Here is a 25647-nt window from a genome sequence, read left to right on the forward strand (position 1 = left end):
CTCCCTTCACAAGTTTAATTCACCTCAACGAGCAATCCGGACTGACAGGGTACCTAATCCACCAGCGAGGCAGAAAATTCAAGGCCCAACCTCCGTGGCCAACTTTCCCTTTTCATGCACAGCCATTTACTTGGCCTTTCATCTCTCCCCTTCTTTATTATTCCCTAACCTCCCTTCACTTCTCCCCACCACCACTGACCTCTTTAGTACTCCCACCCTGCCTCAGGACTCCAACATTCCCCCACCTCAGCCCACCAACCGCTGCAAACGCTCGACTGCCTCTGCAGACACCGCCACAGCGCCCAACAGACCGCCCTCACCCCGGACCCCAGCAGCCCCAAGAGCAGAAACTCCTAACGCAGAGAGGGCTAGGAGGCTGTTCGTCCAACCCACCAGACGAAGTCGTTGCTTTTGTCCTCGTAGGAGTTGATGAGCCCGTTGCACAGGGGGGCAAGCAGAGGTCGCTTCCTGCTGCCGCTCCCTAGGCTGGAGCTGCTCCCTCCTACGCCGGCGCTGGGCCTGGCTGCGCAGCTGAGCCGGGACAGGCCCGCGGACACCGCCCCGCCGCCGCTCCCGCCGCCGCTGCCGGACACTGCGGCCGCCACCAGCACAGGCCGCACCGGGCCCCCGAGGCCGCCCGAGCCCGCGGCCTGGGCCGCCCCGCCGGACCCCAGCGCCGCGGCTGAAGCCGCTACGGAAGGGGGAGACGGGGAAGAGGATAAGGACGAGGAGGCGGAAGTCACCGAGGAGGCCGCAGAGGAGCCAGGGCTGGTCCCGGCTGAGCCCGACCCGGCCTGGCGGCTCCCAGACATCGTGACTCCCTCCCCTCCGGCCGGGCGCTCGGAGGAGAGGGACCGCGACTGCGACCCGCCGCCGCCTCCCTCCCCTCTGCCTCAGTACATCCTGAGTAGGCGCGCCGCGCCGGGAGGTGGGGCTGAGGAACAATAAAGTTGATTTTTGTACGGCAACCACACAACAGCGTCCGACGGGAGGGGGCGGAGGGAACTATTAAAACAAGAGCAGGAACCACTACCGCTCTCTAGGCCGCCGCCGCCGCCGCGATCGCCGCCGCAGCCAACCCGGGCGCTCCGTGGGCCGGCCGTGCGCGCACGCGAGCGGCGGAAGGGGCGGGAGCGGCGGGGGATACAACTTTAGACACGGCCCAGGCGGCGCTCAGACAAGCACAACGTGCCCTGGGCGGCGGCGGCGGCCTAGTAGCGACCGCCGCCCTCGTCGAGAGCTGGTTTCCTTCGTGACGTGCCCGAGGGTAGGGCCGTCTCAGTGGGTGAAAGGGCTGCGGAGAGAGGAACGGATGGTAGGGGTGGCGAAAGGGGTTGGGGAAAGGGGAGGGGGGAAAGCGCTCCAAAAGCGACTGCGCACGCGCGCCCTGGGCGCCGACCCTTGCGGGTTACCCAAGGTCCCCGCTCCAGGCCAAGAGCGGCGCCGGCGCGGGGCAGTTGCACCACGCATGCGTGAGGGCGAGCCGCATTCCTGAACGTTAACCGGGAGCGGTAGCTGTCGCTTGGGAGGCAGGCAGTATGACCCAGTAGCGAGGGCACGACAGGTACTTCCGAATCGGGGATTGAAGGCCCTGAAGACTGGGGCACGCGGAAAGAATCTAGAAGCTCTGAGCAGTTGAAAAAAGCACTGGACTGAGAGTCAAGGACTCTGGGCTTTGCTGGTAGCCGTTCCACAGTATTGAAGTCAGTGAATAGTGCTTTGTAAATTGCAAACATTGTAGCAGGTATCACCAATTGTATGCGTTCGACCATGATCTCTTGTTTTGAAAAGTTATTTACCAAATTAAGCATAATAATAATGGGAAAACAAATCATGCTTAATCGGACCACAGCTCAGTTAAAACCTCCGTCTAACGTGAGTCTGATATGATTTTCAGCACAAAACAAGGAAACCTGGCAGTTAATACCACCAGAAGATGGAATTTATGGTAGGCTTTTTGAAATATTGAAAGTTGATTACAGATTTTCATTTGCCATTTTGAGACTCCTTAATATTCTGGGGGATGTAAATTAGAAACAACTAAACTGTGATTTTCAGTATCCTTTACAATGCTATCATTCTGATTCTCAGAGGCAAAGATTTCAGAGTTAATTCTGTTCTGGGTATTGAAGACTATCAGGGCAACTAGACGGCCTTTCCATAGGAACAGCTGTCCATGCTGAGGGGACAGGGCCAGGGAAGGGCCTAGATGAAGGCCCAGCAACAATAGCCAGCCATTCACCTGGCAGTGAACCATCGTTAGGCCCAAGTATGCCTTAGCTGCTCACCTTCATGTTCACAGCTCAGGTTTCTGCTCAGAATAATGATATAAGAATGGGCATGTCAGATTTCCAATAACCACCTTCCTTTTATGAATATTGTGTTATACAACCCTTTGTTTAAATTCACTTTCAAGACCAATCTAAAATGTGAAGCCTTTCTGACTCCTCGGCAGAAAGAGTTGCCCCCATTTGTGCCCCTAGGATATTTTGTTTGCACTTATAACATTGTATTTTAGTAGCTTATATGTATAATTCTCCTCTACTAGCCTATCAAGTTCAGCTTTGTATTCCCAGCGAATTCAGCACGTAACACAATTCCTGGCCTATGGTAAGTGCTTGTTAAATTTTTCTTGGCAAACAAATAAAGCAGTTGATCTCATTTTTATCTTAATGATTTGCTTAAACTCTGTCTTTCCAACTAAAATTTAAGCTCCATGCAAAAGAGGACAGTATTCTCAGTGAGCATTCCGTAATTTTTTTATGAAAGAATGGATGAATAAATGAATGTCAAGAATTTGATGAATATTTATTGAACATTTATTACATATAGGCCTGGACTAGGCAAGGAAGAGATAAAGAAGTGTATAAAACATTGCTTCTACTTTCAGAAAGTTTATGGAATAATTGAAGAATTAGAAAAATACATAGAAAGATGAGTAATATTACCAAGGTGCACATGCTTAATGAGTAAAGCAGAGAATCAACATAGGAACTGAAGCAAGAGCAAGTGCTTAGGGCCAGCCATGCTGAGGGAGGAAAAGTTAGGCCTGAAGAGAGAAGTATGGCTTGGTCAGTCAAAGTGTAATTAAAGTCATGAGCCCAGAAAATAAATAAGTAGAAAATGCTTACATCAAGTTCAGATGTCTATTTGATAGGGGTAAAAGAGTTAATTCAGTAAAAATTCATTTGGGGGCCATGTTGTAAAGAGCCTTGACTCTACTTTGAAAAATAGCCTACAAGCAATTGGAAATAATGAAGCCATTAAGTGCGGATAAATATATTGAAAGTGATGTTTTCGGGCTTCCCTGGTGGCGCAGTGGTTGAGAATCTGCCTGCTAATGCAGGGGACACGGGTTCGAGCCCTGGTCTGGGAAGATCCCACATGCCACGGAGCAGCTGGGCCCGTGAGCCACAATTGCTGAGCCTGCGCGTCTGGAGCCTGTGCCCCGCGACGGGAGGGGCCGCGATAGAGAAAGGCCCGCGCACCGCGATGAAGAGCGGTCCCCGCACCGCGATGAAGAGTGGCTCCCGCTTGCCGCAACTGGAGAAAGCCCTCGCACGAACCGAAGACCCAACACAGCCAAAAATAAATAAATAAATAAATAAATAAATAAATAAATAAGAAAAAATCCTTTAAAAAAAAAAAAAAAAATTAAGCTCTACAAAATGTTAAACTTCCTAATGTAATATAAAATGAACAGATTAGGAAAACAATTATGTAACACACACCAAGAGTCTTAAAAAAAAAAAAAAAAAAAAAAAAGTGATGTTTTGAAGATTATGTTTTCAGCAGATTAATCTTTGAGAAGAGCTGGGAGATTAGGAGCAAAGAGACTAATTAGGAAAAGATTATAGCAGTCCAAGAATAAGTGATGAGATTCTAGATTAAGGTGCAGACAAGGAAAGTAAAGGAGTATCTGAAAAACAAAACAAACAAACACAAAAGAATCTACAGGATTAAGTTACTCTCTGTGAAAGAATCTTCATGATCCTTGAGGGCATGACCCATGTCTGTCTTGTTCATCACTGTCTTTCCCAGTGCTTGGCACAAAGGCCAATAAGTTGATTAAGTAAAAATGAGGGAACACGAGGATGAATGACTCCAATGATGGCTTCAGGTATACCAGCATGACAGAATTAGAGATGGACAGTGGATGGTTTAATTTTGGATGTGTTAAGTGAGCATGGGATGAAAATACATTCAAGTAAGCATATCTAGGCAGTGACTGAAAATTTAGGCTAAGGCACAGGAGAAAATTCAGCACATAACAGAAATAAAACTTCAGGTTCTTGAGCTCTGTCTCCAGAGATATTGAATCTATGGTTCTGGGCTAGGACCTATGAATATGCATTCTTATCATCACCCAGGTGAACCTGATGCAGGTTACCTTTTGAGAAATACTGTGATTTAGTATTGTAGGGAGTGTAGGAGAAATAGGTAAAATAGCCTCTTCCTTCCAGTTATCTTATTCAGGGGACAGAAAGTGATATGACCCCAGCTGAGAAGTCTCCTAGGAAAAAATTATCAATGCTTATTTGTATCTCTTTGGAACCTATCTTCAGTAAAATCTGAATTCACAAAAGGAAGCTGAGGGAATGTGATGCAATAGAATTTCCCTTTTACATCAGATAAATGTATAAAGACTATTCTGAAAGTACACAGTCCTTTCTAGTTTCTAATGGCAAGATCTTCTGGGAAAGCAGAAGAGAAAAGAGGAAGAATGGCAAAACACACACACACCCACACACACACCCACATACACACACACAGGAAGTCAGCCAATTCAGGAGAAGTAGCTAACAGGAGAAGAGAAGAGAACATTAATGAAAAATAAAAGTAAAAGTGAAATAAAAACTAAGCCCTAATAATTCCAGTCTTCTACAAAAAGACTTCTCTTGAAGTAAAGTCTCATGTAGTTAAGATGGAATGGAATTACCAAGAGGAATGAACTTCCCAGACCTATTTCTAAGGTGTCTTATCTAAATACAATATTTTAGGGAAATATGGCCAGTGGTTTCCATCTTCAACTAACCCTGCCCTTTGGTAACCAATCTCCCAAAAAGATCCTCCCTAAAAAAGCCATATCTGCCTGACTCACCTGAAGGGTTTGCTTCCTGTTAGCCCTGTATGCTGTCTAACCCAATCTGTGAATGAATGAGAGCTTTCTATTAAGTTTTTTTTTTTTAATTTAATGTGGTTGCCCTGTTACAAGAACATAAGGGATGTGAAATAAACATGCTATTGAACAGCTAAATTGAGAAGAAAAAGGAGAAAAATATTTTCTGTCCATGTGAATGGAAGGAAAGAAATAGAAAAGTTTATGAAACGCAATAACATAGTAATGCATCTAGCAGAAAATAATCTATAATCCACTGGTAAAATTAAAAGCTCCAATTTATACATTAAAACCAGAGGTAGATAGTTACCTGTGGAGAACTAATTTCTTATAATTTGAGGACAGCTCTTTTCTGAAAATGTCTACCACGCTGTTTTCAATGCTGGAATTGCATCATTAGCTTTTATGCCCTTCTAGTCTTTCTGTATAAAATTACAAGCACTTTTTAGAGAAGGTAAGCTAACAGCATTAATACCTTAGTCAGTCATCCTATTAAAAGAAGTTAATTTCCTTTTGCAACCCACTGCTAGCAATTTTAGTCAAAGTACTTGTAAAATACGGCCTAAGCCAATCAGAAGTATTGTAACAATAAAGAATTATAGGCAGAGCTGTATGAATGTGAATGCAAGTTACTGAATAGGATTAGTCAGCTGAAAAAAAAAAACAAAAAACAAGATTGGGAAAAGCCAACATTGACTAGAAAAACATAAACTTGTTTTTATGTTTAGATAAGTTTATGTTTAGGTAAGTTTAGATCCACTTAAAGATCGTAAACCAAAGTGATGTCTAATGCATTCTGCAAAAACAGAACAATTGATGTCATCATGAGGTGGAGACCAGGTAATATTAAAGAGCCAAAGAAAAAACACCTCACACTGAAACTGAAGCATGTAACATTGCAAGTCATTTGCCCCTGGGATTTGACCATCCATGCATGTAGTGTCACATACCTAAGAGATCTGGGAACGTATGTATAGCTAGAATCAAGAAAGGTTTAAAATAGTACCTTATCCACTGTAATTTGCATCAAGTCTCTTCCTAGATCATGAGTGATATTTCTTTCTGCCTAGTACCCTGAGTATACTAGGATGTACTTGCTGGCAAATCATACTATGATATCTCCTCCAATACCCACTCCTATCACCCACTGAATTCTGTAAGAAACGGGGAATGCTAAAGTAGCACTGAATTATGAATTTGTGTAAACAACCTAGAATGAAGGATGAAGAGTATTTGGATATAATGATTATAATTAGATTTATATCAGGTTGGAAGAGAAGTTAGTTTGGGAGTCTATTCTTAACCTTTGAAGGTGATGTCAAGTAAAACAAAATATTCCATCTGCCAATATGTTTCCTCTTTTTCCTGAGTTCCTATGGTAATTCTTATATTCTAAATGTGACTACTCAGATATAGCAGGTATTTCTTTTCTCAACCCTCATTGAGTCCTCCCACACAGAGCCCTAGGCATCTTCCATTAAACCAGTTCATCAACTGCATTAGCACTTATCAATTTATTGTGAAATAGTAGAAACTGGTATTATCTCATCTTCAGTTTAGAAAAATTAGGTCAAAGCAGTAAAGCTGCTGGCCAAAATCCCAGCACTCCACCCTATGTTCCACAGCTGAGGTTTGCTAAATCTGGGTGATCTCTGATGATAGTTGAACTGATACAAGAGCATGTAATGGTTTTGAGTCAGTTAAACCCAAATCATAAATTAAAATTGAGTATCATATACCATTCTTCAGTCTTCCTTTGCTGTGTAATACTACATAACTCTCAAACGCTTGGTTGGTACCAAGATGTAACCAATGTTGATAATACCTCTGAAGAAATTAACAAGCTGAATTCCATACTGAAAATCTAATTGAGTACTGGTATCCACTGCAGGACCAATAGCAGTGTATGATTTTTCTGTTGCTGCCAAAACAAATTACCACAAATTTAGGAGTTTATAGTAACAGAATTTAGGCTCATTGGTTTCCCTGCCTGCATCTCAGAAGACTGAAATCAAGGTGTGAGCAGGCCTACTTTACTTCCTGGAGACTCTAGGGAATATTCTGCCACCAGGCTCATTCAGGTTGTTGGCAGAATTGAATTCTGTGTGATCATAGGACTGATGTTGGTTTTTCTTTACTAAGAAAAGTCTCAGCTTCTAGAGGTCACCTGCATTCCTTCGCTCACAGCCCCCTTCCTCCATCACCAGCCCCAGCAGGTGGGTCAAGACCTTCTTACACCATATCTCTCTGACTGAATCTTCTGCCTTCTTCCTCTCCTTTTTAAGGGGCTATGTGATCACGTTGAACCAACCTAAATTAACCTCCCTATCTTTTTTTGGGGGGGGGGGCATGCTGGGAGGCTTGTGGGATCTCAGCTCCCCAACCAGATATCAAACTGGGGCCCTTGGCAGTGAAAGCATGGAGTCATAACCACTGGACCGCCAGGGAATTCCCTACCTCCCTATCTTAAAGTCAACAAATTCCAGTTGCAAAATCTCTTTTACCTTGTACCATTAACAATTGACAGGTTCCAGGGATTAGGACGGGGACATCTTTCCTGGGGCTTTAATCTGCCTACCACATAATCCATAATCTACTGATAAAATTAAAAGCGCACATTAATGTAGTACATTAATAGTAGGGGAAACTGTTGGCAGGGAGGAGAGATATGGAAGCTGTATGTACTCTGCTGAATATGTCTGTAAACCTAAAACTGCTCTAAATAATGAAGTCTAATAATTTTTAAAAACACATGGAAATAAAAATAAATAAATTTCCAGAGGTTTGAGTATTAGATACAGGATAATTGAAGGGCAAAAATAGACAAAGAAATGTTAGAAGAAAACTTCCCAGACCAGAATAAAAACTTTACAGTAAGATCAAATGACCCAACAAATGCCAAGCAAAAATATGAAAAAAATGTTTTTGCCAATGAGATTTCAGATCATCAGAGATAAAAAGGAAATACTAAATTATTTTCAATATAGAGGAAGTTAACTATTACTTAAGAGTAATGAGAATCAGGGACTTCCCTGGAGGTCCAGTAGTTAAGACTCCACACTTCCATTGCAGGGGCACAGGTTCACTCCCTGGCCAGGGCACAGGTTCACTCCCAGGCAAGATCCCACATACCACACGATGTGGCCAAAAATTAAAAAATACAGAATTAAAAAAAAAGAATAGTGAGAATCAGATTGACACTGCATGTTGTTATGGTCTGAATGCCTGTGTCCCCACCCACAAATTCATATGTTGAAATCCTAACCTCCAGTGTGATGGTATTAAGAGGTGGGGCCTTTGGGAAATGATCATGAGATCATGAGGTCATGAGGGTGGAGCCCTAGGTTAGTGCTAGGGGCTAATTAGATTACAGATAGAGGCTTCCCTGGTGGCTCAGTGGTTAAGAACCCTCCTGCCAATGCAGGGGACATGGGTTCGAGCCCTGGTCCAGGAAGATCCCACATGCCGCAGAGCAACTAAGCCTGGGCACCACAACTACTCAGCCTGCACTCTAGAGCCCGCGAGCCACAACTACTGAGCCCACATGCCACAACTACTGAAGCCTGCACACCTAGAGCCCGTGCGCTGCAACAAGAGAAGCCACCACGAGAAGCCCGTGCACCGCAACGAAGAGTAGCCCCCGCTTGCTGCAACTAGAGAAAGCCCGTGCACAGCAACGAAGACCCAACACAGCCAAAAATAAAAACAAATAAATAAATTAAAAACAAAAAGAGATAGAGGAGCTTGCTGCCTTCTCTCTCCCTGCTCTCTGCCATGTGAGAATACAAGAAGACAACCATCTACAAACCAGGAACTGGGCTCTTATCAAACACCAAATCTGCCAGCTCCTTGATCTTGGATTCCCAGTCTGCAGAAATGTGAAAAATAAATGTTTGTTGTTTAAACCATCCACTCAATGGAAATTTGTTATGCCAGCCCAAGCTAAGACAGATGTCTTATAAGCTACATGCTAATAGAAAACTATGCCTTCAAAGTTCTGAAAGAAATCTATGTTGAGCCTAAAGTTTTTAAACCAGTTAAATTATCAGTCAAGTGTGAGGGCAAAATAAAAATATTTTCATACATCAAAGTACATGAAATGCTTACCACCTATTGTAGATACTGATGGTGCCCAACCCAGGTTCTGTTTACCTGGCACCCAGCTGCTGAGTGTTGGCTGCTAATGGCTGACAGCTGCTTTCTTCTCTGGAGGATTGCCATTGTGTATACTGGAGCTGGGAGCAAGGGGCTCTGGAAAATTGTTCTTCTGTGTATTGGAATGTTAACCTTACTAACCTGCTCCTATCCCTCTACCACCCCTCCCACCCTGGCAGCCAATGGCCAATGATTGACACGAGGGTAAATGAAAATCCATCCTCCTTGGGACCAACTTTGCAGTGTAGTTGGTGCTCCCGGGCTCCCTGGAGGACTAGACTGAAAGTAGTCTCCAGTTGAGACCTCAATCTTGCCTAGTTTTCTTCCCCTACCCTATCCTGTTTCCTTCACTCCTGTTCTTCTGAGAGCAAACCCTCATTAAATCACTTTCATAAGAATTCCCATCTCAGGCTCTGCTTCTAGGGAACACAATCTCATGCTCTACACAGTCTGAAAAAAAAAAGAAAAAAAAAAAGATTGCTTAAGAATGAACTCCAATTTACACACCCAAGGAACTTCTTCTGAACAATATGGAGTAACGTGGACCAAATTTGTCCTTCCACATGAAACAACTAAAAAGGGTACGCTAAACGAAACAATGCTTTTAGATATTAGATATCAGGTAGTACAGAACAGTGATCCCTGAGAAAGGGGAAAAAAGTGAGGTGAGCCCTACAACTGCCCCAGCTTACTGCCTGAAGAACAGCTCCAGGCCACACTACAGGGAGGGGGACCCAGGTCTCAGATAAGGAAAGAGAAGAGGCTGAGAATCCAGTGGCTAGCGTTTTCAGGGCAGAGTTGCAGAGAGGAAAGGGCTATGCAAAGAGAGAGCTCCAACAATCTGAAGAGTTTCTTCCTCAAGTCTTCAGCTCTCTGCTGATTAGGGCAAGCATGTGAGGAAACTGCCTGAGGATAGTTAGGGAAAGAACCACCCAAAGTAGCAGAGGAACCACTCCCAAAGCTCACACAGAACAAGGAAGAGTCATTGAAATGTGAAAGTATATTGCAGCAACTAGTGCAAATTACCCTAGCTAATAATTCACAAAAATTTCAAGATGCTTTTCAAATTCTTAGCAAGCACTGAAAAAGTAAGATATATAAATATTAGAGACAGTGCTAATATTATTCAGTAAATCATGCTGGGGAAATTGTCTGTTTAGAAGGATTATAGATGAAGTCCTTCACACCATGCAAAAAATATATATATATATATTCAACATAAATTGAAGATTAAATATAAAATAATTATCAAATAATAGCTAATATTTTTGATATATCATTACTGAGCCTAATATAACCTTTTTCATAACCTTGTGATATCAGTGTACTGTGACATTTAGGTCATAGTGAATGGGGTTCAGGCTTTAGAGTAAGACTGCCTGTATTTGCATCATTCCCCACCTTCATCTCTCACCCTTTTAATATTTAAACCTGAGATCACATCCTTTTTCCTTTTTCTTTTTTTTTACAGTGTAATTTCTTTTTAACATCTTTATTAGAGTATAATTGCTTTACAATGGTATGTTAGTTTCTGTTTTATAACAAAGTGAATCAGCTATACATATACATATATCCCCATATCTCCTCCCTGTTGCATCTCCTTCCCACCCTCCCTATCCCACCCCTCTAGGTGGCCACAAAGCACCAAGCTGATCTCCCTGTGCTATGTGGCTGCTTCTCACTAGCTATCTATTTTACATTTAGTAGTATATATATGTCCATGCCACTCTCTCACTTTGTCTCAGCCTACCCTTCCCCCTCCCTGTGTCCTCAAGTCCATTCTCTACGTCTGCATCTTTATTCCTGTCCTGCCCCTAGGTTCTTCATAACCATTTTTTTTTCTTTAGATGCCATATATATGTGTTAGCATACAGTATTTGTTTTTCTCTTTCTGACTTACTTCACTCTGTATGACAGACTCTAGGTCCACCCACCTCACTACAAATAACTCAGTTTCTTTTCGTTTTATGGCTGAGTAATATTCCATTCTATATATGTGCCACATCTTCTTTATCCATTCATCTGTCAATGGACACTTAGGTTGCTTCCATGTCCTGCTATTGTAAATAGAGCTGCAATGAACATTGTGGTACATAACTCTTTTTGAATTACGGTTTTCTCAGGGTATATGCCCAGTAATGGGATTGCTGGGTCGTATGGTAGTTCTACTTTTAGTTTTTTAAGGAACCTCCATACTGTTCTCCATAGTGACTGTATCAATTTACATTCCCACCAACAGTGCAGGAGGGTTCCCTTTTCTCCACACCCTCTCCAACATTTATTGTTTGTAGATTTTTTGATGATGGCCATTCTGACCAGAGTGAGATGATATCTCATTGTAGTTTTGATTTGCCTTTCTCTAATGATTAATGATGTTGAGCATTCTTTCATGTGTTTGTTGGCAATCTGTATATCTTCTTTGGAGAAACGTCTATTTAGGTCTTCTGCCCATTTTTGGATTGGGTTGTTTGTTTTTTTTGATATTGAGCTGCATGAGCTGCTTGTAAATTTTGGAGATTAATCCTTTGTCAGTTGCTTCATTTGCAAATATTTTCTCCCATTCTGAGGGTTGTCTTTTCGTCTTGTTTATGGTTTCCTATGCTGTGCAAAAGCTTTTAAGTTTCATTAGGTCCCATTTGTTTATTTTTATTTTTATTTCCATTTGCCTAGGAGGTGGGTCTAAAAGGATCTTGATGTAATATATATCATACAGTGTTCTGCCTACGTTTTCCTCTGAGAGTTTTATAGTGTCTGGCCTTACATTTAGGTCTTTAATCCATTTAGAGTTTATTTTTGTGTATGGTGTTAGGGAGTGTTCTAATTTCATTCTTTTACATGTAGCTGTCCAGTTTTCCCAGCACCACTTATTGAAGAGGCTGTCTTTTCTCCATTGTATATTCTTGCCTCCTTTGTCGTAAATTAGGTGACCATATGTGTGTGGGTTTATCTCTGGGCTTTCTATCCTGTTCCATTGATCTATATTTCTGTTTTTGTGCCAGTACCATACTGTCTTGATTACTGTAGCTTTGTGGTCTAGTTTGAAGTCACGGAGCCTGATTCCTCCAATTCCATTTTTCTTTCTCAAGATTGCTTTGGCTATTCGGCGTCTTTTGTCTTTCCATACGAATTGTAAGATTTTTTGTTCTAATTCTGTGAAGAATGCCATTGGAAGTTTGATAAGGATTGCATTGAATCTGTAGATTGCTTTGGGTAGTATAGTCATTTTCACAATGTTGATTCTTCCAATCCAAGGACATGGTATATTTCTCCATCTGTTTATGTCATCTTTGATTTCTTTCATGAGTGTTTTATAGTTTTCTGAGTACAAGTCTTTTAACTCCTTAGGTAAGTTTATTCCTAGGTATTTTTTTCTTTTTGTTGTAATGGTGAATGGTATTGTTTCCTTAATTTCTCTCTCTGATCTTTCGTTGTTGGTGTATAGGAATGCCAGAGATTTCTGTGCATTAATTTTGTATCCTGCTACTTTACCAAATTCATGGATTAGCTCAAGTAGTTTTCTGGTAGCGTGTTTAGGATTCTGTATGTATAGTATCATGTCATGTGCAAACAGTGACAGTTTTACTTTTCTGATTTGGATTCCTTTTATTTCTTTTTCTTCTGTGATTGCTGTGGCTAAAACTTCCAAAACTATGTTGAATCATAGTGGTGAGAGTGGGCAACCATGTCTTTTTCCTGATCTTAGTGGAAATGGTGTCAGTTTTTCACCACTGAGAACGATGTTGGTTGTGGGTTTGTTATATATGGCCTTTATTATGTTGAGGTAAGTTCCCTCTATGCCTGCTTTCTGGAGGGTTTTTATCATAAATGGGTGTTGAATTTTGTTGAAAACTTTTCCTGCATCTATTGAGATGATCATATGGTTTTTATCCTTCAATTTGTCAACATACATCCTTTTTTCTTATCTCTTTCATTTACCAATCTATGTACCTTTTCAATCTGAGTTATTTTATTTTTCCTTAATTCTGGAAAATTGATCATTGCATATTTCATCACATACTTCCTCCTTTTTCTTTCCTTCTAAGATTTCGATTAATTGAAATTTCAGTTAAGTACTTTTATTTCTAGCCTCTCTACCTCTTACATATATATATGTATATAATTTTATACTTATATTCTCTTTGTTTATTTTTTACCTTCTAGTAGAGTTTCTCTATCTTATCTCACTAATAAGATAATGTTGTGTTTTATGTGTTAGTGTTTTAAACACTAATAAGATAGTGTTTTATGGCTGCATCCATCTGCTATTATCCTATCAATTATTATACTTTTCTTACCAAATATTTTCACTTGGTTCTTTTTTTATAACTTTTGGTTCCTGAGACAGATATGATTAGTAGATAGCATCCAATCATAAATTAATTACTCATTTGTAGGAGGTTCAGTGGGTCAGTCTTTCTCTATTCTTCAGTAATTATATACATTCATTCAACAAGCATTTGTCGGACACTTACCATGTGTCAACCACTGTACTGAGTTCTGGAGATAGAGTACTTACACAAGGTTCCTTCCTCATGTGTTTTATGTGTTAGTAAAAAAATAAGTTAACATTTAAGTCAGTAGCTAAGTTCTGTGAAGCAAAGTTGACTGATGGAAATGCTATTTTGATTAAGTTGGTCAAAACCATCTCTGAGACTTATGTTTGAGCAGAGATCTGAAATAAAAGAGGAAGTGGGCCAAGGGAACAGCAGGGGAGGATCATTCTAGGCAGGGATTATCAGAGCATGTGTAAAGACCCTGAGCAGGGGAAATGCTTAGTATTTGAAGCTCAAAAGCCAGTATGCTGGAGCAGCATGTTAGGGGGAGAGAGAAAGTGAGAGAAAAAGAGAGAAGAAATGAGGTCAGAAAGGTAATATTAGAGGCTAAATTATATTCCTCCCCACTCCAATTTGTATGTTGAAGCCCTAATCCCTCATCCCTCAAAATATGACATTTGGAGATAGGGTCTTTAAAGAGGTGCTTAAGTTAAAATGAGGCCATTAGGTTGGGCCCTAATCCAATAAGACTGGTGTCCTTATAAGAAGAAAAAATTCGGACACACAGAGATACCAGGGGCATGTACATTGGAAAGACCACGTGAGGACACAACAAGAAGGCAGCCATCTACAAGCCAAAGAGGGAAGCCTCAAGAGAAACCAACCCTGCTGATGCCTTGATCACAGGCTTCTAGCCTCCAGAACTGTGAGACAATAAATGTCTGTCTTTTAAGCCACCCAGTCTGTGATATTTTGTTATAGCAGCCCTAGTGAACTAATAGGTAGCCAGGAGCCATTTTTAATAGTAAACTGTTACAATTTGAATAGAGATTTTATTCATAGAAACTGTGCAAAATTATATGTTCCATTTGTTTTAATGGTGTACTTGGTGGGACTTTCCAGAGAATGATGTTGTATTAAGACTCACAGTTTATTTCCATTTTTTTCCCATGAGAAAAGAATGCATAATCAATGATGTGGTGGGAATTCCCTGGTGGTCCAGTGCTTAGGACTCCACGTTTTCACTGCCGAGGGCATGGGTTCAGTCCCTGGTCAGGGAACTAAGATCCCGCAAGCTGGTGACATGTGGGGATCTGTGCCCTTTATCCTTTTCAGTCCATGAGACTGAGTCCATGGGAGAGAGAGCCAAAACTCAAAATTCCAGCAAATTTAACATATAATCCAGACTTAAATCAGTGAATCACATTCTTAGTGCCTCCCCCACCCTTCCCAGCAGAGTTATTGGTTCAGGAATGGACAGATTACTCAAGAAAGAGGAGCTTTTCCTGGGATGTCTAGGAAGGAGAGCTTGTTCCTTTCTCTTTGGATCTGAAGCCAAAGAAGTCATAGCTGTTGCCACCATGTTGGTACCATCTTGCTACCATGTGGAACCCAAGAATGAGATCAACATAGACGAAAGCAAAATTAATAAACAGAGAGAAATGAAATTCTAACCAATCGTTTCAGCCCTGAATCGTGCCATACCTGATATCAGCATTAACCCAAAGTATTTAGTTACACAGGCAATAAATTTCTTACTGCTCTCATTGCACTTAACATTGTAATCATCAGTATCTTTCAACTAGACTGTCAGATTCTTTTTTTTTTTAATTTCTGCATCTCTTTTGTTTCCTGAAAGCACATTCCCAGAAAGTATAAATGAATATAAATGTATTTACATCTTTATTATATTTTGCCAAGTTACCACTTTTTAATACTGTATTCTGAAGGGGAGAAGTCACCATAAAGTAGGCAACCTTAGACAATCAGAGAAAACATGATATAAAAGAGAGAACACTTCTCATGACAAGAGAGAATAACTGGATCCCCTCCTCAGTTCTACTACCCACTAGCTGTTTGAATGTGGGAAGGCCATTTAAGTTTTCTGGTTCTCTATTGATTCATATGTAAAATTATAGGAACTCTCTGTCTACAAAACTCCAGAAAAATATTTATAATTTATGACATAAAAATATCAGTTTTAGTTTGACCTATCATCCATTCTGATTGCTTAGAGTGATGAAGAAACAAAAATTTTTAAAAATCAATTTGTCATCAATGGTTTTGGCAATGTGGTATCATAATTAGTGACTTCGGTAAATTAAGTATACTAACAATGGTCATAGCATATTAGAACTCAGAGAGTAAATTTGAAATAAAACACTGAGTGGAATAAATAATGCTTGGACTTCCCTGGTTGTGCAGTGGTTAAGAATCTGCCTGCCAATGTAGGGGACACCGGATTGATCCCTGGTCCCGGAAGATCCCACATGCTGCGGAGCAGCTAAGCCTGTGTGCCACAACTAATGAAGCTCGCATGCCACACCTGCTGAAGCTCACGTGCCTAGAGTCTGTGCTCTGCAACAAGAGAAGCCACCACAATGAGAAGCCTGCGCACCACAATGAAGAGTAGCCCCTGATTGCCGTAGCTAGAGAAAGCCCGCACACAGCAATGAAGACCCAATGCAGCCAAAAAATAAATTAATTAATTAAAATAAAAAAATGCTTGGGACAGCATTGGCTTTAATGAGACAAAAGCCCATGATCTTCCCCATTTCTATCTCTCTCCAGATCCATGAAAAGTTTGAATTACTCTGACTCAGATGTTTATGATAGAGATCAGAATTTACAAACTTTCCTACACAAAATAAATGATAATTTAAAACTTGGATCTCTTGGACATAGGATAAAATTTTGTATACATTATGTATTTAAAATTTAGACTGTCAGATTCTTGATTGCAATGACTATGTCTTTTCTGGTCTATTCCCAGCATCTGGCAAAGTGTGTGGTATATAGAGGACAAGGTTCATATATTTTTTACTAAATAGATATTGAATTAAGATGCTCCCATATTTTAAAGATACCTTAAAGACTTATCCAACTTCCTTTGTAATTTTGAGTTTTTACAATATCATGAAGATATTTTCTAGTCTAGCATGAATGCATGACTCGGAGAATTCACTAATATCCTCTTAGTATCGTGACTCCATATTTTTGGTGGGTGATATATTTGATACACTTCCAAACACCCCCATAGCAACTGAAGTTTCAAAAATACACTCAAAAGTCATATTTTCATCCTTGTCAGTTTATATACTATATATCATCTCAGATCAGAAGCCCCAGTTGCAATCTGTTTTGGAAGTCCTTGTTTGCCTTCCTCCTACTTGGGAAGGAATACAGTCTCCAGACTGATGTTATTCATTTGTTCATTCTTTCATTCATGTGTTCAGTCAATGTATCATCAATCTACTGCTGCATAACAAATACCCACAAACTTAGATGCTTAAAACAATACCACTAACAGTCACTTGAGTCCATGACTTTACAAACTGACAATTTCTACTGAGCTCCACTGGGAAGTTCTTCAGGTCTCACTTGGACTCTCTCCTGTGTCTGCTGGATTGGCTGGAGGCTAGATGGAATATGATGACCTCAGCTGGGACAGCAGCAATCTGCTCTACTCTATGTGGTGTCTCTATTTTATCCTGAGTATTAACTCAAGGTTAGCCATAAAACATAAAACCCTATGTTTGGGATGTCACAGAGTAGGCAATACCAAGAGAAATCATTGATGAGACTGGAATAAAAATCAAATCTGGATTTAGTGAAGTTGAGACTGTATTCGAAAGGATTATTGCAAGAGAGGGAAATGAACTATTGCAAATTGAGGAGGGAGGTTACTGTCTGTAAGCAACTCCAGAGTTAGGCAAAAAGAGAAGAGTAAACAAAGCTAGAAAGAGCTAGGTGTGGGGAACAGGATGTGCGTGAATGCATGGCCCATTCAGGTATTAGACCAGAGAATATTTTATTTTACCTGAGGCCAGTTTATTCTCAGGAGGGGATGTATACTGGCTTAGGTTGAGGGTGAGCCAAAGTGTAGGGGCCTGGAGTAAGGAGACAGATTAACAGGAGGAAAAATAATGATTTTAATTATATACTTATGGGGCTTCAAAGAGGAAAAGTCAATTCTTGGTTAGTTGAGAAGAGAAAGTGTTTGGTAAATAAAGGTTGCCCTGCTGTGCTGATAAGTCTCTCAAGTGAAAAAATTATCTCTAGGAATAGCTCTCTTCCTGGTGTAGGCTCCATTTCTAATGTAGATTTCCTTTATAAATGTAGATTTCTCTTACAAAAGGGTATTTCTACTCTGTTTTCAGAGCTTCTCCTATATCTACAGTTTCTTAAAAATAATCAGTTCAAATTAATCCTTATGCCAAAGAGGCATATTTTGGGATGACATATTCTGCTACCCTTCAAAATGTTACCTTGTTTTTATTATAATAAACCTCAGCAAGTCCTATTGTTGTCAAACACAACTTCAGGAGTCCAACACACAGTGAGGCCAAACAAACCAAAATGTCAGAGTTTGGAGCAGAGAATGGTTTATTGTAAAGGCCAAGCAAAGAGAGCAGGTGGCTTATGCTCAAAAGACTTGAACTCCCCAATGGATCTCAGAGAAGAGTTTTTTTTTTTATTATAAATTTCTTTATTTTTTATTCTACTTTTTAAATTTTTGGCTGCATTGGGTCTTCATTGCTGCACACGGGCTTTCTCTAGTTGTGGCGAGCAGGGGCTACTCTTCGTTGTGGTGTGCAGGCTTCTCATTGCAGTGGCTTCTCTTGTTGTGGAGGATGGGCTCTAGGTGCGTGGGCTTCGGTAGTTGTGGCATGTGGGCTCAGTAGTTGTGGCTCACAGGCTTATTTGCCCCGCGGCATGTGGGATCTTCCCGGACCAGGGCTAGAACCCATGTCCCCTGCATTGGCAGGTGGATTCTTAACCACTGCACCACCAGGGAAGTCCCCAGAAAAGAGTTTTTAAAGGCAAAATTTGGGGTGAGGGCTACAGGGTGTCTGACTTTCTACTGATTGGTTGGTGGCGAAGTAACAGGGTGGTGTTCCAGAAATCTTTTTTTTTTTTTTTTTTTTATAAACAATTTTTTTTTACTAGCAGCCTTTTATTTATTTATTTATTTTTTAAATTTTATTTATTTATTTATTTATTTATTTATTTTTGGCTGTGCTGGGTCTTCGGTTCGTGCGAGGGCTTTCTCTAGTTGCGGCAAGTGGGGGCCACTCTTCATCGCGGTGCGGGGACCGCTCTTCATCGCGGTGCGCGGGCCTTTCTCTATCGCGGCCCCTCCCGTCGCGGGGCACAGGCTCCAGACGCGCAGGCTCAGCAATTGTGGCTCACGGGCCCAGCTGCTCCGTGGCATGTGGGATCTTCCCAGACCAGGGCTCGAACCCGTGTCTCCTGCATTAGCAGGCAGATTCTCAACCACTGCGCCACCAGGGAAGCCCTGTTCCAGAAATCTTGTGCTCAACCTGCAGTTACCAACCTTCACCTGGGTGGAGGGCTTAGTTTCTATAGAAGAACTCAAAGATCTATTGTTATGTATATCCCTTGAGGAGGAACCAGGACTCTGCTTTATTTCTCCATTATTGTTTCTTGACTGCTTTTCCTTTGTTTCTGCATTCCCTCCATAATTAGTAATTGTTTGAATCTGACCTTTGGAACTCAGGGAAGCTCTAGGAGGCTGAAGCCTTTTTCCTATAAGCAAGAAAACAGGGGACTTGGAAAGGCTTTTTTGCCCAGGAGGGTCCCACAGGGGCCTGCTCAGTTTCACTATCTTTTAGGAATGGATAAGTATAATAGAGCCTGGGGAGAAAGTGATCCCTCATTCTGGTAAGAGAAAGCCTTGCATGTCAGTGAAGACATGATTTTTTCGTACTTTCCAATGGAAACAGGCAGGAAAGCCAACTTCCCACAACTTACACTGAGTTAACTGGAGAATTTTTGGTTGTTAGGAGGGAATAATTTATAAATGTGGACATCCTGATGGCAGTAGGCAGAAAGAGAGTGAACTGAGACATTCTATTAATATCAAAGGAATCTGTGTAGGTGTCTATGGTACTGCTGTGCCAATGACGTATTAAAGACTTAAAGGACTGCCAACTTAGGAAGCAGGGGCTATTGTGTGAGTTAAGAGAAATCCAGGGCCTTTGTCACAGCATGCTGAGAAGACTGGGGCCCAATTGTCTTTGCCCCAGCTTAGGAGCAATTGTTCCATGCCAAGAGAGGCAAGCTGAGAGGGTCTCAGGCTGCTGCTTCCCCCCCACTTCACTGAGCACTCAGTTTTTACAGCAGGGGTGTCGCTCAGAGAGAAACTTGCCATTGTTCCCAACCCTAGCTTCAGAGCTTGGGCTCAGAAATTTTTCTTGGGGAGAGAAGTGGGCCATAAAACAGATAGCTCCTGATCTTTTCCCAAAGGAAATGACTTCATTTGTAGCAGAGTTTGGAGGAGTTCAAGTCTACGGGCCTGAACAGTAGAGGCTGTGATGAGAGGAAGTTGGATGAGAGACCCGTGCATTTAATAAGGATACAGATCAGACCGTAGGCTGGCTGGTTTACGAGAGAGGACTGAGGAACAGGACAGCTGGGAGGACTCCTTTTGGAGTCACAAAAAAATATAGAACACTACCTTCAGAAACTATTTCTTTAAAGGAGTTACAGTTTGATGGGATTAGTTTATAGAGCAATTTATGCCCCAGGAGTTTGATACAAATAAATAAATAAATAAATAAATAAAGCAACTAACGAGCAATTAGTGGAGTTGGACCTCTGGGTGTGGTCAGGGAAAGAGAGGAAGAGAACAAGTTCATCCCAGAGTGACTGTGGGCATATCCAAAACTGTCACGCCTTAAGGAGCAATATGAGAAGTTTAACACTGTGTATATGTGTGTTTATGTGTGTGTGTATGCACATGAGTTGGCAGGGAGACTAGACTTCACTAAAATAATCCAGCCAATCACGTAACAAATTGAGTGGGGAGGCACTTGCTAGACTAGTGTTGCTGCTAGCAATCTGGGCCAGCACAGTGGCTGAACTTAATGTCCCTTCCAAATGTGGAAAAGTTTGGATGAAAATAAATGACAAATGAGAGAAGGAGAAATAATAGCTGAGAGTAAAGGAGTATATAAGTGGGTTATGCAATGAGAGAAATCCAACCTCAACAGAGGCTCAGAGAAAGAGAATAATATTATTTCTTAGCATAATTATACCAGATGCCCAGACGGGCAAAGCTATGTTTGCCAAGACCACCCCTGCTTTTGATACCTGACAAAGTCAGATGGCAGCCTGGAAACCTGAGTCTGGGAGACGTTCTGGTCAGAGGATATGTTTGATGAGCAGGATCAATGTTACTGACTAAATCAAGCCCTAATAATGTTCCAGTATCTTTGACTATTTTTCAGGCTCCATCTATCAATACTATAAAAGATATCATTTGGGAAGGGATTTCTGGGAACTGCTTCCTACTGGAATTTCAGACCCTGTGGTGGATGGCTCCCAGCAGACTGATTACCGTGTAGCTATAAACTTTGATGAGCAAATGCTTAGAAAGGTCCCTGGTTATAATAGACAGAATACAACGGCAGCCTGCCCAACATGCCACAGTGTGGTGTGCTATGCACAAACACAATCGTCCTGGTTTTTGTGGATGGAAAGCTATAAGCAGAATGGGGAAAAACAATGGGTTCCTACTGGGATTAAAGCAGTGGGCATCATGTGGTGGATCTGGGTCCCCTGGGGAACAGTCCCTCCCAGACAGGAAGGCTGTGGGAGGACCTATGACATACTCAAACTAAATTACAGCTGGCTTTGACCAACCAACCCTATTATGGGGTGCCCAATATTTTTGGGTACAAAATATGTATCCTAACTGCACCCAGGCTGTTAATAGGCAGTAGCAACAATGTGCATGGTGGATTAAACAACAATGGCCCACAAGTCAGAAAAGGGGAGATAGATGCCAGTCTAGGTATTCTGGGACAAGCAGAGTTTGCTTTTAATGAGGAGCAGCATTCAGAGAAAGAAGATTTATTCACTAGAATAGGCATATTAGAGGGAGTTCTCTTCCAGGCAGAAGGTAAAGGATAAGAGGCAGCTTGGAGAGATAAAGAAGCACCAGCAAACTGCATCAGGCCAACTCCACAAGTAATGCTTGGTAATGCTAGAACCCAGGGTTGGGAAAGGGCCTGCACCCTGACCTGACAGGTCCTCTTGACTATTTTAATATGGATAGAGGCTGCAGTGGCCAGGAAGCAATGGTCCTCTATCCTAGTCCCTGAGCCTCAAGGGGGCACACCTGTGGGAATCTTAAGGCCTGCGAGCTTATGGAAGTTCTCTGTGGGCACTTGTAACTTACACCAATGTATAATGACTGTGCTTGCCCCCAGAATAAGTTGAAATAAAACATATCCTGCAGTATAGTTAGCAGGGATAGGAACTATTCTAAATACTGCTCATGTCCTCCCCTTTGGAGGAAGATGAGCTCTGCTATATTTATACACAATGAAAACTAGTCTCAGTACGAGACTACTGCCTATGAGATGGGAAGGGTGATTGACTTTTCCCTCCAATTAACTTGACTTAACCCAGATAAAACTAAGCCATGGCCAGCTGTAATGATACCTGTCTTTTTATAATAATTTCTGGTATGTGGGCAAGGGTAGATCTTGTTGGGAACACAAAGCATACACCTCTGTAATCCTTACCGATTTGTTCTGTAAGGAAGCTGAATTGCGCTGACCATATGGCAGTGTGGTATTGTTGGAAAGATGCAACTGCCTCATGTCAATGTGTCTTATAATACTGATATTGATGATCAAATGTATTGCGAGATTAAGTTAAAGCCTCCTTGGGATGTAATACCTAAGGAGGAACTAGATCTAGCTAACCATAAGCTGATTTCTGTGCTAAATAGTTCTGCACAAGTTTATCATAAGGTATAAATAGCAATAGATCAAGGGAAAAAAATAATCAAACTAGTGCAAGAATATGAAATATGAAGATGTTTATAATGGCTTTATAGGATGAATTAGTTGAATTAGTTGTTTCTTTAAATTAGTTGAATTAGTTGTTTCTTTAAATCTGTCCCTACCCCACACTGGCTTCTTCAAATGTTAGGCATATTTGTATTGGTTCTGTTAAAAATAAACAACAGGTCTGAAATGGAGTCACTTGTGTTAAGGCCCCACATCAGCAAACCAAGACTTAATACCTAACCTAATTGCAGTTACAACCTCCCGCAGAAGTGTAACCTTTAATGAGTCAACCTGGAATTACCTGGTTAGCGCTGAGGTATTTGGCCAACAGGCCCTTCCGTTCTCATTAAGAGAGTGGCCTTACCTAAAACAATGCATTCTTTGCAAATAATTTCCTTTTTCCTGCTCCCTCTCTGCCTTAAAAAAACTGAAAACCTTTCTTTTTCTGCAGCTAGATGAAGCTCCTTCTGTTTGCTAGGTTGGATGGTGCCCATTTCATGAGTCATTTAATGAAGCCAACTGGATCTTCAAATTTCCTCACTTGAATTTTTGTTACTTAACAGTAAGTACTATTGCTAGAACTGTTCTATAATATAAATGTTACACCAAATGTAAGTGCTTTGATAGGTATGATCATTTTGCTGTAAGGGATCTGTGTTCAAAAACTAGGGGGTGACCCGTGATATTGAGATATAATAAGAAATATATATTTTGGTGCTTGTCTGTGATTCCTGCCTCTCAGCTCTCAAAACTTGTATTTTCCGAAGTGATTAGAGCAGTAGGGGCATCTTTTGTTTTATTTGGTTTTTGTCTTTGATTCCTGCAATAGTTTTAGAGTGATAAAGGTAAACTGGGTGCATTTTGTTATTCATAACAAACTGTTTCAAACACACCTGAGTTTATGTGAGTGAGGAAATTTTTGGAAAGCCTCTAGATAACCTAAGGGTGGGGGCGGGTTGCCAGGGGAACCAACCAGGGTAATTAGAGGGTTGAAAAGCAGGTTGGTGAACAAGAACGCATCCGTGTGTCAGGAGGGTGGCATACCACAGACTCCATGGGGACAGCAGCTCCTGAACTTGGAACCCTTTGGGACCTTGCCCTACCTGTTTCTCCATCTGGCTGTTAATTTGTATACTTTAATATCCTTTGTAATAAATTCGTAATCTAGTAAGTAAACTGATTTCCTGAGTTCATGAGGTGCTCTAGCAAATTAATCAAACCTGAGGAGGTTGTGGAACCCTCTGATTTATAGCCAGTCAGTCCTTCAGAAGTACAAGTAATATGCTGAACTTGGTAAGTAGTATCTAAAGTGAGGTGGGGAAGGAGGGGGGCAGTCTTGTGAGACTGTGTCCTTAACCTGTGGGATCTGATGTTGACTCCAGGTAGATACAAAACTGAATTAAATTGTAGGACACCCAGCTGGCGTTGCACAATTGCTTGCTGTGGGGAAAACTCCCAAATACGGTGACTAAAAGTGAAATAGTACTGAAAGTACACAAGTATTCAGTGAGTAGTGAGTAAAGAAGACTTTTATATACATAAATAAAAAACAATTCACGGTCTTCGCTGGAGAGTCGCCTCGATTTCCTGCTTCAATAGTGCTTGGAGGAGGCCCGCCTCCTCACCGCCTCAAGGGCCTTCACGTCCGCCCCAGCACCCGAGCCTCTTCTCCTCAGCTGCCTGCAGTGAGGACCGCGGCCCCCTCGCAGGTGCGCCAGAGCTGCCATGTGGACTCGGAGGCCGCCATCAACCGCCAGCTCAACCTGGAGCTCTACGCTACCTCTACATGTCAGACTACTTTGACAGCGATGACGTCGCTTTGAAGAACTTTGCCAAATACTTTCCTCACCAATCTCCTGAGGAGAGGGAACATGCTGAGACACTGATGAAGCTGCAGAACCAGAGAGGTGGCGGAATCTTCCTTCAGGATATCAAGAAACCAGACTGTGAAGACTGGGAGAATGGGCTGAATGCAATGGAATGTGCGCTACACTTGGAAAAAAATGTAAATCAGTCACTACTGGAACTGCACAAAATGGCCACTGACAAAAATGACCCCCATTTGTGTGACTTTATTGAGACCCATTACCTGAGTAGGTGAAATCCATTAAAGAAATGAGTAACCATGTAACCAACTTGCGAAAGATGGGGGCCCTCCGGAATCTGGCATGGCAGAGTTATCTCTTTGATAAGCACGCCCTGGGAAACAGTGACAACGAGAGCTAAGCTTTAGGCTGGCTTCCTGTAGCCATGGGTGACTTCCCTGGTCACCAAGGCAGTGCATGCATGTTTGAGTTTCCTTCACCTTTTCTATAAGTTGTACCAAAACATCTACCTAAGTTTTTTCGTTAGTACCATTCCTTCAAATAGAGTAACTTGGTACCCACCCCCCCCCTTAAAAATCAAAGAAAAGAAGAAAAAAAAAGCAAATAACAAAAATAGCCCTGGAAAGGGGCTGGGAGGACCAGTATTACAGTATTGCAGTTGCTGCAATATATTATGAAAAATGTCTATTTTTCAAGAAAAAAGTTTGTGGCGTGCAAAAAAACAGGAAATTGTGACCTATACATACAACTGAAACTGTCTGTGAGAGTAAGTAGATGAGAGATTTAAGACAAAAAGACTTCAAAGTAGCCATTATAAATATGCTCATGGAACTAAACGAAAGCATGATTAAAGATGTAAGGAAGATATGATGACAGTGTGGCATCAAATAGAATATCAATAATGAGATAGAAATTATAAAGAAAAGCCAAATGCAAATTCCTATGAATTTGAAGTTGAAAGTGTTGATGGAAAAAAAAATGCACAACCTAAAAGTTGAGGATTATGTTTTATTCGGCGGACTTGCTGAAGACTCAGCTACAGGAGGCAACCTCTCAGATAGCTCTGGGGACTACACTTAAGAGGTAAGGGAGGAGCCAGGATATATAGGAGTTCAAACAAATAAACAAACCTGGTAGTCAAACATCAAAAGATCACTGCTAATTAAAGAAAACCAGACATCTCAAGTGAATGAATTTTGTGCTTTTCTGTGTATGGGAAGGTGCAAAAG

General features: G+C 41.5%; 1 protein-coding gene, 1 long non-coding RNA gene and 1 pseudogene across 7 annotated transcripts in view; 2 read left to right on the plus strand and 1 right to left on the minus strand.

Annotated features, from left to right (window-relative positions):
• The window catches only part of COP1 (COP1 E3 ubiquitin ligase), a 279203-nt gene extending 278132 nt beyond the window's left edge, over nucleotides 1-1071 (minus strand). For all 5 annotated transcript variants that reach the window (XM_007165364.3, XM_057544833.1, XM_057544840.1 and 2 more), the window contains exon 1: nucleotides 394-1071. In XM_007165364.3, the coding sequence (XP_007165426.3) occupies nucleotides 394-812 (419 nt within the window). In that variant the 5' untranslated portion in view covers nucleotides 813-1071. The remainder of the gene's footprint in view (nucleotides 1-393) is intronic.
• On the plus strand, nucleotides 1058-9027 carry LOC114237355 (uncharacterized). Of its 2 annotated transcripts, XR_003623038.2 has the most exons (5): nucleotides 1058-1267; nucleotides 1898-1948; nucleotides 2549-2610; nucleotides 7262-7335; nucleotides 8544-9027. It is a non-coding gene; the product is annotated as an uncharacterized LOC114237355 (long non-coding RNA). The 2 variants fall into 2 exon arrangements; XR_009008061.1 differs by lacking the exon at nucleotides 1058-1267 and having other exon boundaries at nucleotides 1465-1948.
• A 13358-nt stretch (nucleotides 9028-22385) lies between these two features.
• On the plus strand, nucleotides 22386-24818 carry LOC103011551 (ferritin heavy chain-like; annotated as a pseudogene).
• The last annotated feature ends 829 nt before the right edge of the window (nucleotides 24819-25647 follow it).

This window comes from Balaenoptera acutorostrata, chromosome 1 (genome assembly GCF_949987535.1).
Source record: "Balaenoptera acutorostrata chromosome 1, mBalAcu1.1, whole genome shotgun sequence".
NCBI lineage: Eukaryota > Metazoa > Chordata > Mammalia > Artiodactyla > Balaenopteridae > Balaenoptera > Balaenoptera acutorostrata.